We start from the raw sequence: 16,569 nt of genomic DNA, 5'->3' as shown, positions 1-16,569 counted from the left end.
CGACAGACCTTCAGACTGGTCTGACTTAGTGTGCTATATCTTTTCTAACTGATGGGACCTTCCGAATTCCTAAACGGGGGGCTCAAACACCCCAAAATTCCCATTGACTTAACATGGAGACAAACTTTGACGGGTCATAGCTGCGAGTGAGAAACTTGTAGAAACTTGTGGCTTACCACATTTAAGGAGGCTGACAGGCTGTGTAGAAACATACCTCACAATGGGGTGTAAGCTGTACCCCTGGGGTGTAAGAGGCCCTCAAAATTTCCCATTGACTTATAATGGGGCAGGAAACATGCCCATAAAAGGGAATAAAAACGTCCCAGATGGAATATCTTCATTTTAGAGTGTTGTAGAGACATGGGGGTGGGTTCATTTTACTCAGTCATCCAATTAGTCTCTTAGGATCGCCCCAGAGCTATTAAGCCACGCCCCTAGCAACAATTTTGGGTACCCTAGCAACATCTCCCATAGACTACCATTATAAAAAGCCCAGATGGATATCTTTGCACCAGAGTGTCATAGAGACCAGTGTTGGGCAAGTTACTGAAAATTAGTAATTAGTTACAGTTACTAGTTACTTATTTTAAAAGTAACTGAATTGCTCTACCAGTTACTGTATATCAAAAGTAATTAGTTACTTAGAAAAGTAACTTTTAAGTTACTTTTATGTCTGCTTTTTAAATGTAAATATGAACAGTACTGAACAGTCAAACAGTAAAATGATATGGATGGGCTATTTTACACGTAAGACTCTAATATATCACATACTGTAGGAGGCTATTTTGCTTTAGATTCAACCTTTGAATATTTTTGTTAGAAATTATCTTAATTTGTAAACTTACTTTATGTATATCATTTAGACCATTTAGACAAATATTCTGCCTGTTTACAAAAATATATAATGTGTTAAAATTGTGTAGTGTCTCTTTAAAAATTTGGAGACAATTGTGTCAACATGTCATATTTTCTAAAATAAATTATCATTTTTCTGATTTCATATTTATTTTGATAAGTTAGAAACGTCTCCGCTGTGTCCTGCTGACAGGCGCGGTGCGCGTGCAGCAGGTGACGCAAATGATGGGTCCTCCGAAGGTTAGACCGTCTCATTTCAGTTCTCTTTGCGAACTTCTGAGCGCCTTGAAAGACCGAGTGCTCACCTTTTATCGCATGCTTAGTAGGGTGCAGCCCTTGAATTGGAACACAGCTTAAGTTGTGAAGCTCGCGGCAGGAACTGTGCTCTTTGGTCATATACTGTTTGTATATATTTTCTGTTGGATTTAAATGATACACAGGATTAAAGGAAGATATTTAATCAGAAAACGGAGTAGGCTACGTGGATTTTTTTTGTCGGACGGACACAGAGCGAGTGGATTGTTTTTTCGGATACAGAGAGACTGAAACTAAAACTAAAAGCGAGCTCACACATACTATGGAGTTTTAACACGGGCGTACAGCGCAGTGTGAATATTTTAGTGGAAACAACAATCGCGGATCGTTCTCTTCCATGAAGGCCGATGTAAACATCTAAGAATATATTAACATTTCTCAGATTTATTACTTTTGTGGACCACAAATGCAAGTTAATGTCATGCCGGGATTGCTTGGTGAAGATAATTTACAAACATGAGACCGGATGGATTATGACTTGCGCACAATTTTTAAACAAAGGTATGTTGTCCCGTTTAGATTTTTCATGTTCATTTTATATGCACTGTCAGCTATGATGAAGTGTAATGAATCATTGCGCTGCCAACTACGGTCCTGCGACATCAGATATGTTGTCTATTTTTTACAAAATAGAGTAACGCGAGTAACGAACTCATTTAAATTTCAGTAATTGTAATTGCGTTACTTGATTTAAAAAAATACTTCGTTACATGCTCGTTACTGCTAAAAGTAGTGGAATTACAGTATCACTGATAGAGACATAGGGGTGGGCTCATTTTACTCAGGCATCCAATCAGTCTCTTAGGATTCTTATTGAGGTATTAAGCCACGCCCCTAGCAACAAAATATGAAGACCCTAGCAACATAATAAACAAAGCCTTATATCTCTGGATCTGAACATGGTAGAGACACAGGGGTTGGACCGTTTTACTTGTGGCTTGAAGTTTAATCATTATGGGATGGCAATTTTCTCCCTAGCAACCAAACTTAGTACCCTAGCAACGGAATAAACAAAGCCTTATATCTCCGCTTCAGAACATCATAGAGACACGTGGGTTGGACCGTTTTACTTGTGGCTTGAAGTGTGATCATAATGGGATGCAAATTTTCTCCCTAGCAACCAAACTTAATACCATAGCAACGGAATAAACAAAGCCTTATATCTTCGCTTCAGAACATTGTAGAGACACGGGGGTTGGACCATTTTACTTGTGGCTTGAAGTGTGATCATTATGGGATGCCAATTTTCTCCCTAGCAACCAAACTTAGTACCCTAGCAACGGAATAAACAAAGCCTTATATCTCCGCATCAGAACATTGTAGAGACACGGGGGTTGGACCGTTTTACTTGTGGCTTGATGCTAATCATGCTAGCATCATGTTAGCTTCATGCTAATCATGCTAACATCATGTTAGCTTCATGTTAATCATGTTAACATCATGCTAGCTTCATGCTAATCATGCTAGCATCATGCTAGCTTCATGCTAATCATGTTAGCATCATGCTAGCTTCATGCTAATCATGCTAGCTTCATGCTAATCATGCTAGCTTCATGCTAATCATGCTAGCTTCATGCTAATCATGCTAACATCATGTTAGCTTCATGTTAATCATGTTAACATCATGCTAGCTTCATGCTAATCATGCTAGCATCATGCTAGCTTCATGCTAATCATGTTAGCATCATGCTAGCTTCATGCTAATCATGCTAGCTTCATGCTAATCATGCTAGCTTCATGCTAATCATGCTAGCTTCATGCTAATCATGTTAGCATCATGCTAATCATGCTAGCTTCATGCTAGCTTCATACTAATCATGCTATCATCATGTTAGCCTCATGTTAATCATGTTATCATCATGCTAATTTCATGCTAATCATATTAGCATCATGCTAGCTTTATGTTAAATTATGCTAGCTTCATGCTAACTTCATGCTAAATCGTGTAAGCATCATGCTAGCTTAATGTTAAATCATGATAGCTTCATGCTAAGTTGTCAAACTCTACTCTCAGACTAGGCTTTCTCAAGCCAACATAAAGTTTGTTTCAACAAACTTTTCTATCTAGTTGTTCTTTTTATGCTGGTGCTGGTGTCTTACAAGATTAGGGCTGGGCATACAGTAGTATGAAAGACACAATAATAAAAATTATTCATTCATTCATATAGAGGGTTTTCACAGACGTCATGTTCTGGGCGGTAACCCGGATGCGTGGCCATTTTGGAGGCACTCGGTGTAAAGAAGAACTGAACGGAGTACAATGGAGTATTGTGTGCTTTGGATACTTTAAGTGAATGTAGACATGTTTAAACAACAGAAAACGCGTCCAAGATGCAAAGGCATATAGGGACATAAAAGGCACGATATTTCGAGAAATTAAAATTTATAGACGAGTTAGCTCCCTCTTCTTGGATTCATGACGACACGCCGATTCTTCCTTCAGTTGAATAATCTCAGCTTTATTTATATAGCAAATTTAAAATAGCCAGTGTCCTACCAAAGTGCTTTACAATAAAATAAGCACACAGTTATACAATAAAAGCAATAATTGTCTTTACCATTTACTATTAAAAATGTTGGTAACACTTTACAATAAGGTTCATTAGTTAAAGGAATAGTCTACTCATTTTCAATATTAAACTATGTTATTACCTTAACTAAGAATTGTTGATACATCCCTCTATCATCTGTGTGCGTGCACGTAAGCGCTGGAGCGAGCTGCGACGCTTCGATAGCATTTAGCTTAGCCCCATTCATTCAATTGTACCATTTAGAGATAAAGTTAGAAGTGACCAAACACATCAACGTTTTTCCTATTTAAGACGAGTAGTTATACAAGCAAGTTTGGTGGTACAAAATAAAAGGTAGCGCTTTTCTAAGCGGATTTAAAAGAGGAACTATATTTTATAGCGTAATAGCACTTTTGGGAGTACTTCGACTTGGCGCAGTAACACCCTCCCTCTCCCATTATGAGAGTGAGAAGGGGAGCGGACTTTTCAGGCGAGTCGAAGTGCTCCCAAGAGTGCTATTACGCCATAAAATATAGTTCCTCTTTTAAATCCGCTTAGAAAAACGATACGTTTTATTTTGTACCACCAAACTTGCTCGTATAACTACTCGTCTTAAATAGGAAAAACGTTGATGTGTTTGGTCACTTCTAACTTTATCTCTAAATGGTACAATTGAATGAATGGGGCTAAGCTAAATGCTATCGAAGCCTCGCAGCGCGCTCCAGCGCTTACGTGCACGCACACAGATGATAGAGGGATGTATCAACAATTCTTAGTTAAGGTAATAACATATTTTAATATTGAAAATGAGTAGACTATTCCTTTAACATTAGTCTATGTATTAACTAACATGAACAAACCATGAGCAAAACATTTGTTAAAGTATTTATTAATCTTTGGTTATGTTAGTTAATAGAAATAAAGCTTTGAATTGTTTGTTCATGTTAGTTCACAGTGCATTAACTAATGTTAACAAGATTTTAACAAAGTATTAGTAATTGTGGAAATTAACATTAACAAAGATTAATAAATGCTGTTCATTATTAGTTCATGTTAATTAATGTTGTTAACTAATGTTAACTAATGAACCTTATTGTAAGGTGTTACCAAAATGTTATAACAATAGAACATTTGTTATGAGCAATTAAGCATTAAGGCATTGCAAATTTTAGTTTTAAGTACATTTTGTGCATACACTAAAAGTATACTTTTAAAAAGTACCGGTACATGTTATAATACTCTTTCAATAAAGCACAACAAGTAGAAGCATACTTGTTTTATACTTTATGTACTTTAATCATATTTCTAATACAATACTACTCTTTTTCCTAAGCTTTGCCAACCACAATCACCTCCTCTGATAATTTCTTGCATTCCTTTCCCTGGTTTTTAATAACGTTTGAAGGTCGATAATATTCCAAATGTTTTTCTCGATCTGTCCTATTGATAAAACCTCAAAAACGGCAATAAATAACCATTTCCCTTGACGATATTCGGGATATACATCAGTGCCTGTGCTCTCTTGTGATGTGGAGTGCCTCCAATATGGCGACTTCCGCTCTGATGCACGTCGTGAAAACCCTCTATAATGGCTGTATTATACTTCTGTTGCTCTAAATTACATTCCAAAAAGTTTTAAGCCCATTTTTTCATAAAATATGCTCTATTCTATTTTCTCTGTTTGATCACAATGTTTGCATTTTCCAGTTGCATGCTTTCTTATTTTAAAAATTGAATTATTTAGTCCAGAATGTCCGATTCGAAGATGTGAAATCGTAATATCTTCTTTTCTGTTCTTAAATACACTTTTTCCATTTCCAGCAAGTAGATAAATGCTATTAGGATGTCTGCTCTTGCTATCAATATTCCCCCTGCTGAAAAACACAATAAAACCATTATAGAACATTCTAATGGTATCCATTAAAATACTAACAGAAACCATTAGCTTTTACCATTAAAACCACTACACTGTAGTGTATTTTGGGCCATATTCCATTAGAACCAATACATAGAACCAATACATACCATTAGAGACCAACAAAAACCAATACACTGTAGTTAGAACCAATAAAATTCACAATAAAACCAATAGAATTTCTGTGATGGTGTCTATTGTTTTTTTAGCAGGGCATGCGTCTTGCCATTTATTGTTGTAAATTTTCTTTGGGGGGGGGGGTGCGAAGGAATACACTGTACACAATGGGGGCCGCACACTGAAAAAGTTTGATAACCACTTATATAGGGGTACAGCATTAGCATTTGGAAATGAGTACAAAGAGTGAGAATGGCCATTTACATGGGTATTCTTGCTTTAGATCTCAAAGGGTACAACATTAGCATTAGGGGTGGGGAAACAGATTTCAAACTGAATAAAAATGTTAAGACTGACTTTGTTCAGGGTTCACTCCAATTCCAATGATCCCTGAGTGCTTCATGTACTTTGCTACTGCTTCGATTAAATAAACTACTTTTTGATTGAGACCTTCAACATCCTCTTAATTTTTTCTTACAGCATGCATACGATACGCCAGTCCTTCCCATTCACTTTAATGGTGCATCTCTTTTTGTCATTTTATTTATTGGTTTCTCTATTTTTTAAACCATTTTCGCTTGGGTTTAGGGTTAGAACAACTTCTTGTTATATAAAAATGACATCATAATCCCAACTCTAATCGCAGCTCTAAAGGACCATGGCTTAAATATGGACAAAAACATGGAGAAATCTATTAAATAACCTCCTTCAGCAAATCTGAAATCTAACCCTAAACCCAAGCAAAAATGGTTTAAAAAAAACTGAATTTTTTTTAGAAACCAATAAAGGAAACAACAAAAAAAGATGCACCGTTTAAGTGAATGGGAAGGACTGGCGTATCATATGCATGCCAAATTGGAATTTGGCGTATGTATTGCACAATTTTTCCACTTCAAGCTATTTATACGCATCTACATGAGACTGGGTAGCATTATCAGTTATTCTTTTGCTGATATTGCATTGAAATGTAGGGATATTCACTGCAGAAACAGTTCTCATAGAGGCAGAATCTTTAGAACCATCTGTATATACAGGTGCTGGTCATAGATCTGTTGTATAGGTCTTGATGTTGATTTCCCTTAATGCATACTTGAGGCACTCATGAGACTCTGTGGGATAGTCAATTGAGTGACCCTCTGCCACACTACTCTTCAGCCCTTTAATCTCCTGAAGATGCTCCTTTCTCGTAACTCGGTGCATGACCTAACCTCAATCTCTAACGCCACAATTTCACCACAACCTGACCATATACACACCAACCCGTTTGACTAAGGCCAGAGACCCCACTGTCGTCATTAATGCAGATTCAGTGGCAAACGGTTCTGTATGACCACAAGAAAATGCCAAAATTTCACCGCAACCAGACCACATGCACGTTTATTATAAAAGTACAAAATGTTTGTACAACATGAAGTAAACACAAGTAAAAAAATCTAGTTAAAGTACAAATGCAATGATTCAGTGTTAAGATTCTATAGAAAATATATGTGATTTAAGTTATGAAACTTAACTTTAACATCAGTTAAAACGATAACAACAAATGTATTACTTACAATTCAAAACTTTATATGAATAATAAAGAGACAGAAAAATGCCAGATATATATCCAAAGGGAATATTTCATGTTTGACCACCAGTCGTGGAATTTTAGCCGCATCAAATAATACTCACTAAGAGTGAAAGTCAAGGATCACACAGACACACTGTCGACAGAATTTTCTTTGTCTGAATTTTATATATTCTGCAGAATAGGCTCTCACTCCCTGGTGCTAGAAGCCTAAACCCAAGAGCCCCGATTACAAGGTTGAACACACATTTATAGTAAGATGCTGAAATACCTACAATCATCTGTTTTTACGTCATCTAGAAGATAACCTTCAGTTTGTCATTGATTAAGAACATAAACAGTTAAATATCTTATCATATAGGACAGTACATGCTGGTACATGATGTTTAAGTCCTTGGACATTGTATTTGCTGAAAAGACAGAAAAAGCATAATTATGTGCATTAACAGAAAAACATGATCTCCATATGAATCACAATTTGTGAGCTTATGATTGTAATTAAAAAATGAAAAATAGGATGAAAAATAAAACATAATAATATGAAAATAAAAGCATAATAAAAATCTTCCACTACACACTGAAGGGCAGAGCAGCTGCACTGAGCCAGCGTCACATTTCAGAAGGACTTGCAGAGATGAATCTGCCCTCGGCGGTGTACACAACACTGACTGCCCGCTGATCAACTTGAACCCAAATATCCAAAATTGTCAGAGGAAATTTTAATATTAGGTCATATTTTTACTAACTGACCACAGATTTGAAGTTCTGGAAAACTTGTCTGATACAAGCCCACACAAGTCACCTCCTGATGTATCCTCGATCAAATGAGCAAATCAAGAACACATCTGATGATGTTATTTGAACTTAGCTTTATGCAAACTTGGAATTGGAGCAGTACTTGGGCCCAGACTGATGAAGTCCACAAGAACACAAGTACAGACATTTTGGGCTTTTTTGCGCATGTTGACTTTTAGTAAGGATCCTCCAGACAGTTTTTTTAATAAGACCTCAGCTCTCAATATAAACGTTGTTGCCATATACACACTGTTGACACATGAATGGTTTCTATCGAGTGTGGATTCTCTTGTGTGTTAAGGTGAGATTTTGTTTTGAAACTCTTTTTACACTCATGGCATGTGAACGGTTTCTCTCCAGTGTGAATCCCTTCATGCATCTTAAGGTTACTTTCAATAGAGAAACTCTTTCCACACTGATGACAAGTGTAAGGTTTCTCTCCTGTGTGAGACCTCACGTGTATCTTAAGTTCACTTGTATCTGGGAAACTCTTGTCGCAGTGATGGCACGCGTGTGGCTTTTCCTCAATGTGAGTTTTTATGTGGCGATTAAGGTTCGATGGAAAGATGAAACTCTTTCCACACTGTTGACACGTGTAAGGTTTCTCTCCGGTGTGAATTTTCAAATGTCTGTTAAGGAAACTTGCAGTTGTAAAACTCTTTCCACACTGATGGCACACATGTGGTTTCTCTCCAGTGTGAGACATCATGTGTATCTTAAGTTCACCTGCAGTTATAAAACTCTTTCCACACTGATGGCACGCGTGTCGTTTATCTCCAGTGTGAATCCTGATGTGTACTTTAAGGGTAGAATTTGTTCTGAAACTCTTTCCACACAGATGACATGTGAATGGTTTCTCTCCAGTGTGAGACATCATGTGTATCTTAAGTTTAGTTGTATCTGTGAAACTCTTGTTACAATGCTGGCACGCGTGTGGCTTTTCCCCCTTGTGAGTTTTCTTGTGCCGGCTAAGGCTCGATTGAAAAGTGAAACTCTTTCCACACTGTTGACATGTGAAAGGTTTCTCCTCACTGTGAGTCCTCTTGTGATCTTCAGGGCGTTCATCTTCACTGAAACTATTTTCACACTTTATGTCTTCTGTCTTCAGAGTTTCGTTCTGTGAAACATTATGATTTATTTTTACAATATGATGTTTCTCATCCACTTCAGCTTGATTCTCCTCTTTCACTTCCATCATATCTAAAATGAAGACAGTAAATAGTTCATATTGATAAATCAGAGTAATAAAACACATTTGAGATGTCATGTATGCATGTTATTTTTAATGTGAAGTACATTATGTCATTTCTGTTGTCAATTTCTCCTCTTGTAGTTTAACTGTTGTGCGCTGTTCAAAACTCTATAACACTACTTGTGTTTCCAATATCCAGGCATGCAAACGGGCATGGGTAAAAAAATGGTGAAAAGCATATTACCACCCTAGGGGGGTCCAGTGGTTGCTACCCCGTACGAAAGTTTTGAAAATTACATATTTTAAAGCATCAATCTGATGAATTTTGAGATAAATTTTTTGCCAACCTTTTTACTTCTGATCAAGGGCGTAGGTTTGATTCTGGCATTGGTGGGGACATAAATAAAATGGTCGCATTGCAAAAACTGTTTATCACCGTTTACTGCAACTAACGACTTCTTCTGTCGACTAATCTAGCGATTATTTTTCCGATTAGTCGACTACTCTAACGACTATTTTTTATTATTAATACAGTGTTCTTTTATTTGATTAGCTATTTAATCTGTTGGATAATCTGTTTTTCTACTCTCTGTCTGATCTGACAGTCATTGTTTGTTTTATTGTATTTTAACACAACTGAAGGCTATTTTCACACATTATCTGTTCTGTTGTCAGACATATAGGGGCGGTTTCCCAGACAGGGATTAGACTAGTCCTAGACTAAAATAAACATAAGAGCTTTTCAAACTGAAAACATCTTGCACTGACATATCTTAAAATACATCAGTGCCCTTAGTTTGGCCTCAAAATGCACACAAGTAATGTTTTTAGTATACTTATAAGGCATGTTTGTTTAAACTAATTATATTTCCTAATTAAACTAAGGTCTAGTCCTGGCATAAGCTAATCTCTGTCCAGGAAACCACCCCAAAGACTATTAAAATAGTGACTAAACATGAATCAATAACCTTGTGTTTAATCCAACCAGCTGTTACTTTAACTACTAAGTTACCAAAATCTTAATTTATAAACGCGCATCGCAGACAATTCGGCGCAAATTACAAAATTGCCATTACACAGAGTTACTACAGAAGGCATGCGCGGGCATAGGAGAGAGAGAGCTTGCGCACAAGCACATAGAAAACCAGTGTGTGTGGGAAAACACTGCTAACCTTTCATGATAAACTCGAATCAGTCGTCTTCTCTGCCAGTAACATCTGACGTTTACGTGAAAATGCAAGTACACAGAGGAATCCGCATGGAAAACACAGCCAACTTTTAATTCTTTCACTCAGTGTCACGTATGAGAGGCGCTGTCTAGGAGCTTCACACAGAGAGAGGGAGAGCGCGCGCGCACAAGAGAGGCACCACCGAGCGCTCACAACAATAAATGAAGCCGTTTTAAATAAATAAAAAATGTAAATGTTGTGGCCATTGTTGATTTTGTGGCGCACACAAACAAATCAATGTATGGATAACACTGCCAGGAGCAGAAGCCGCCATTACGCGAAATGAATGTAAACAGCGACAGGTCGACGCATTTTACGCATGTCGACGTATTTTCATAGTCGACGTAATCGATAACGTCGACACATCGTTGCAGCACTAGTTTACTTGAACAACAAACAACTCAGTATGCAGTTTACTCAGCCTAACAAACAGTAACTGTTTAAGTCTTTGTCAAAAAAAAAAGAAAATCACATTGTAACATATATGAATCCATATTTACTTTATAACATTGAAGAATATGCAATTCATATTTAATTCTTAATTTAATTTTGCCAAAAAAATCCCAGTGTTGAAGTAGGTATACATATCATGCGGTTTCCTGAACGGCGTTTATTAACGTTTCTGTAGTTCACATTAAACCTTTACATTAACAGACAGTTAATCAGTGTGAAAAAAAATAGTTTAAGTTTAAAATGCAACCTTACATTATCTACATCAGTGCAAGTAATGACCACAGTTTTTAATCTCAGTGGGTTTTCTTTCTGGTTTAATAAAGGTAATAATAATAGTAATAACAGTGCAGTAATGTAAAGTATTCAGCAATCATGACATGAATTCATGTTTTTACCATGTTGGGGTTATTTTCTTTCATGGATTAGGGACCCCCTAAATAACCTTGCCACCCCATTTATAAAAGGTTGACACAAGTTTGCAACTCCTCAGGTTAACATGGGATTGTCGTGTATTGGTGAAAACACTGTCCTTGAATCATTATGTGACACAACTTGTTTCGTATTTTGTGCATAAAACAGTTACAGTGGGTATAATACTACTTTCTTCCTCACTTACCTGTAACCCGAATAATCACGCGCGTCTTCTTGAGTGAACTTTGGCGCGTTGTACAAAGTGAAACCATCCTATCACACGTAGCGAGTAAAAACAAGCCCATCATAAAGTGATGTATGTTAGAGAGGCGGGACTCAAGAAATGCTAATCCAATCATATTAGCAATGTGAGTTACGGAGGCGGGCATTGCAGAGAACAAAGCTGTTAACCGTTTGTGTACCACGTAGAGCGTTATTTTTACAGAACGGGTTTGCAAAAGATTTCTAATCTCATTAAAATGATTCCTGAAAAAAATATAATAAGTAAAAAATAGAAAACACAAGAATAAGACGGACATCAGTGGTAATATATAAATACAGATTAATTGTTTGGTCGAGACAATTCAGTCTTCCCTGAATATTGGTAGGGACATGTCCCTAGCGTCCCACCCTAAATCTACGCCGATGCTTCTGATTAATGCTGAGCTAGCACTTTTTTGCCATTAATGCCATATTAAAGTCTCCTGAGGCATATATAAATTTAAGGTTGCCAACTGTCACTATAAAATACAGGCCAAAGGTGGGCTACAGCGGGTATGGTTTCATGTGAATATACTAGGGGTGGGAGAAAAAAAAAATCGATTCACCAAACTATCGCGATTCTTTAAAAAAACGATTTTGAGATCGATTTGTTTACATCAGAATCGATATATATTTAATTATTTTACTTTTCCAGAGAGGTGGTGGGAAGACGTTACCGCTTTTATTCCAACAGAGGGCGAAAGTAACGTGTTCTCTGTAGATGACGTCGTATCCGTTTTTTCATTGTCCAATCGAATGAGGGGAGAGGCGGACCTTACGTTGTGGCGAGGGAAGTTTACAGTTGTTTTGAAGAACCGGACTCCACTCACTCACTCTCTTCTGTGTTTGTGTACCTCTCACCCTCAAACAAGGTCAGAGCAAATGCCTTTTTAAAGTTTCTGCTAATATGACAGGTAACAGCAAAAGAGCGCTCATTCTTGATTGACAAGACAGCTGACTCTGTGGTTTTTAAAAGGCAGTGCATCGCGCCTTGCGTTTCCAAGAGTTTAAAGCGCTTTTGGTGTGATTAGCCCCTAATTGTGAAACACGCAAGACTTTTTGAGTTGCTGTGCCTTTCTTCTCAAATGTCTTTTTATAAATCTTATGTATCGATGCGCACTGTGTGTGTGTGTGTGTGTGTGTGTGCGCACGCGAGAGAGAGAGAGAGAGAGAGCAAATGAACGAGAGAGAGAGAGAGAGAGAGAGAGAGAGAGAGAGAGAGAGATACGCTTCTGATACTGTTGTCTTTTTCTAGTTTGTTTCACTAAACTGCATCTCCGCTATTTTAAAGCAACACCATGTAGTTTGTTTACCTTTAAATAATGTCTCTAAAATTATTTCAGTGATAGAACAACTTTTAAATGGACAAATTGTACTGTTGCTGCAACCTGAGCAGCCTCCTAGCTGCTACAAGCACACTCTGAAAGGGGCGGTGGAGGGTAGGAAAAACAGCCCCGGCCCTCCCCCTGCCTGCAGAAGAGTGTCTGATACCAGGCACTGTTGCGCTTTTCAACCACATGGGGGAGCTGTAAGTCATTTTTACATGGAAACTACATAGTGTTGCTTTAAGCAGTACTTGACATGTACTCAAGGACTTTTTTAACTCCTCAAAAAGAATGGAGTAGCCTAATGGGGACAGCCTTAAATTCAATGTAGAGATATGCAGTATAGCCCTAATACGCTTTTAAATTGTCATTAAAAATTTAACTGTGTTTTTTAGCAGGTAGATCTTGTCGGCTTTATCATTTAAAAAGTAGATCACCACACAAAAAGTCTGGACACCCCTGGTCAAGACTTTATTAAGCAAACAAAAATCACAATTTAAACAATGAATCGCAATAGCTACAGAATCGGGATATGTATTGAATCGGCACAAAATAATCGGGATAGTATTGAATCGCCAGATTAGTGAATCGTCCCAGCCCTAGAATATACAGTGTAGGGGTGGAACGGTACACAGAAGTCCCGGTTCGGTTCGTACCTCGGTTCAGGCGCCACGGTTCGATTCACTTTCGGTACAATGGAGGGAAAAGCAAAACAAAAATGAAGAAGGCATTTTTTTTAGTACTTAAGCTAATCTTAAAAACATAGGTGTCCTTATCAGTGTTATTTTCAGATGTCATGAATATGAACTGAAATGCATTTAACATACTATCTCGTATTTCAAAAATGTATACCTCTTTAAGTAATCTTGTACTCATCTTTCATACAAATATAGGTTCAAATGTATTACAAGTGTTACCTAAATACATTTTAAAATTACATTTTGGCCTTATTTCATATTAATGTACTAAAGAACCAAAAAATAGGCTTGTAGGATGAATTAATAGGTGTGTACGACTTCACGAGGCGCTGCAAAGAAACGACAAGTGGATGACGTCAGAGTAACGCGAGAGCGATTTGAAATCAGCCTCCTCCGCAAGATTTCTCGCGGTACTCTGACGCTGATGGCGCTGCGTAAAGTTGAGCACGCTTAAAAAACTGAAAGCAGCTGAACTCGACAGAACTGCCCTGCGTATGCCTGTTGTATATAGCAGGACAATTTATCTCCTACTTCTCAGCGTGAGAAATACAAAGTGTGGCATTTGAACTGACTGAAATGCGTGTTTGTCAAGGTGAATGCGTGAGACTTGAGAGCCCTGATTAGATGTATTTCCACTCACATACCTAACAACTGCTGAACAACGCCGATGCAAGGTCCTCGTCTTTTCCACCAATCTCTCGCCTGTACTATTGTAACTGACTGGAAAACTGAAGCTTTGCCAAACTTGCGATCTTAAAGAGGCTGGCGGAACGTCTAACTCTTGTGGAACACCACTTGCCATACTCGCTGTCGGCTGCTCATTCACTGACTGGACCGGTGTCGACGTGACAAAAAAATGCAGAGTGCCAGAGAATGTAGACGGGCTCTGATAGAGCGCATACATAGGCAGAGCTCGGCTGCATTGGCGCCAATCAGAGCTTCAGAGCTAAAGCGGGGCAACAGATTAGCTGTCCATAAAGAACCCGCGTATCTAACAGTAGTTCCGCATTACACTAATTATTTTGTAGGTGTGCATTCACGAACATACAAAAAGTGCTAGACATGCTAAAAATCTCAGTCTCATAGAAATTCCTCCATTGGCGTCACATAGGCAATATATGTGGGTCCCATGTGGGTTTCCCTAAGTGGGCCCCATATAGGTTTGCCCATGTGGGATAATGATGTGGGGCCCTCATGGCATCTATGTGGGCAAAATAATTTTGCTTGAAATACATCTTTATACATTTAAAATCTTGAAATAATAACTCTTGGTTGATTGTCACTTTTAAACAAAGAGCATATGCGTACGTGCACATTAATGCATATAGGTCTTGTACATAATGCATACATATATTTTGAAATATAAATATGTAAACGATGATCAGATATACAGTTCTTAAAAAACGTGCGTGTTTATAGGCGCCAAATTCTTTCTCCGCCGGTGGGTTCTTGTCACAGTGTCAAGCAATGCTTAGGTTACTTAGCAACAAAAGACTCTCTGAAGCGCACACGCGCTTTGAAGAGGAGGAAACCGGCGCAGTCACGTTTTCCGCGTGGTTTTACACACGACATGTGAAGTAAATGTGAAGCAACTGTGCGTATGTGCTTAGCCATTTCGGTGGCTGCTTGAGCCGAGCCCTGGAGCAACAAGTGAGAAACCTTTTTGAGGTTTTAATGTTTCCAGCCGCGCTGAAAATGCATTTTGATGGTGTACTGGTAGCGCAGATTGATACTTTTTCGTGACCAAGAGAGAAGCCGTTTCTCAATCCGAAGGCTGCACCCTCCGAAGATCGCATATGCAGGCTGTATGTCATCAAGCCTGGTTTATTATTTTCAGACATTTGCAAGTCATAAGCATATTACAACAATGTATGATTAACTCTTTCCCCGCCATTGACGAGATATCTCGTCAATTAAGAGAAAACGCTTCCGCGCCAATGACGAGTATCGGATAAATCAAAATGACAAAAACTTTGTGTGAGTGTAAATGTAAATTGTAAATGAAGCATGAATCTAATGCATTTACTGAACGTATGCACATGAATGACAATAGCCTATTTCATGTGCCTTGTTAATGGGCGATTTGCATTTAAAACAAAAGTGCTACCCCCGAGTCTCTAATGGTGCTTTCCATTGCATAGTACCCCACGGTTTAAGGGCGATTTATAGTCGTGCGTAGGTTCTACGCCGTAGCCTGACGCGTACCTCGCAAAATTTTTAACAGCGCATCAGTTCTACGCGGACCGCAAGCGCTGTGATTGGTCCACCAAAACCCCTCCCCGTCAGGTAAAAAAACTGCGTCATAGGTATTTCCGTTTGCGACAGTGAAAACAAAGAATGACCAAGTTGAGGAGTGATTGAACTCAAACTGCAACAAAAGTCGCTGTTTATTTACAATCCGTCATTGCTGGTTTTCTCAAATTATACACAACAAGTTGCTGTTTCTTCTTCGTTTGTGGCTTAACTTGCAAAGTTTCTTCTTCTTTGACGTTCGCACTGCTACTGTGGTTACACGCGTGGATACTGCCTACCAGCGGCCTGCGCACGTGTTTGCACGTCGACGACGACACAAAAGCCGACGCGGAACCTACGCCATCACGGGTACGCCGTAGGACCTACGCACGACTATAACGAGCCCTTTAGTTTAGTTTGGGTCGGGTCAGCTCACCTCACTTTGGCTTGGGGCGCTTTTCCATTGCATAGTACCCCGCGGTTTGGTTTAGTTTGGGTCAGCTTACTTTTGGGAGCTTTTCCATTGGGATCACTTCGTAGTACCCGATACTTTTTTTCGTACCACCGCGGTTGGGGTTCCAAGCGACCCGAGCTGATACCAAACGTGACGCGTAAACACTGTAGTTCATTGATTGGTCTGAGAGAATCGTCATCGGCGCCGTCATCCTATTATGTAAAATATTAGCTTTAGCTT

At 38.5% G+C, this 16,569-nt stretch overlaps 1 protein-coding gene and 1 pseudogene across 1 annotated transcript; both read right to left on the bottom strand.

The window, feature by feature from the left end:
• Positions 1-16,569, bottom strand: part of LOC141350776 (uncharacterized) — a 381,966-nt pseudogene that overhangs the window by 307,495 nt on the left and 57,902 nt on the right.
• Positions 7,428-9,271, bottom strand: LOC129422998 (uncharacterized). Its single transcript, XM_055179127.2, has one exon. The coding sequence runs from the start codon at positions 9,267-9,269 to the stop codon at positions 8,295-8,297; it is 975 nt and encodes a 324-aa protein (XP_055035102.2). The 5' UTR covers positions 9,270-9,271; the 3' UTR covers positions 7,428-8,294.

This window comes from Misgurnus anguillicaudatus, chromosome 19 (genome assembly GCF_027580225.2).
Source record: "Misgurnus anguillicaudatus chromosome 19, ASM2758022v2, whole genome shotgun sequence".
Lineage (NCBI taxonomy): Eukaryota > Metazoa > Chordata > Actinopteri > Cypriniformes > Cobitidae > Misgurnus > Misgurnus anguillicaudatus.
The sequence above is the reverse complement of the archived record's forward strand: the minus strand, read 5'-3'. Positions and strand labels throughout refer to the sequence as shown.

What these genes read in the sequence shown, in the direction of transcription:
- LOC129422998 (XM_055179127.2), bottom strand. Translation starts at nt 9,269, where the DNA reads ATGGAAGTGAAAGAGGAGAATCAAGCTGAAGTGGATGAGAAACATCAT.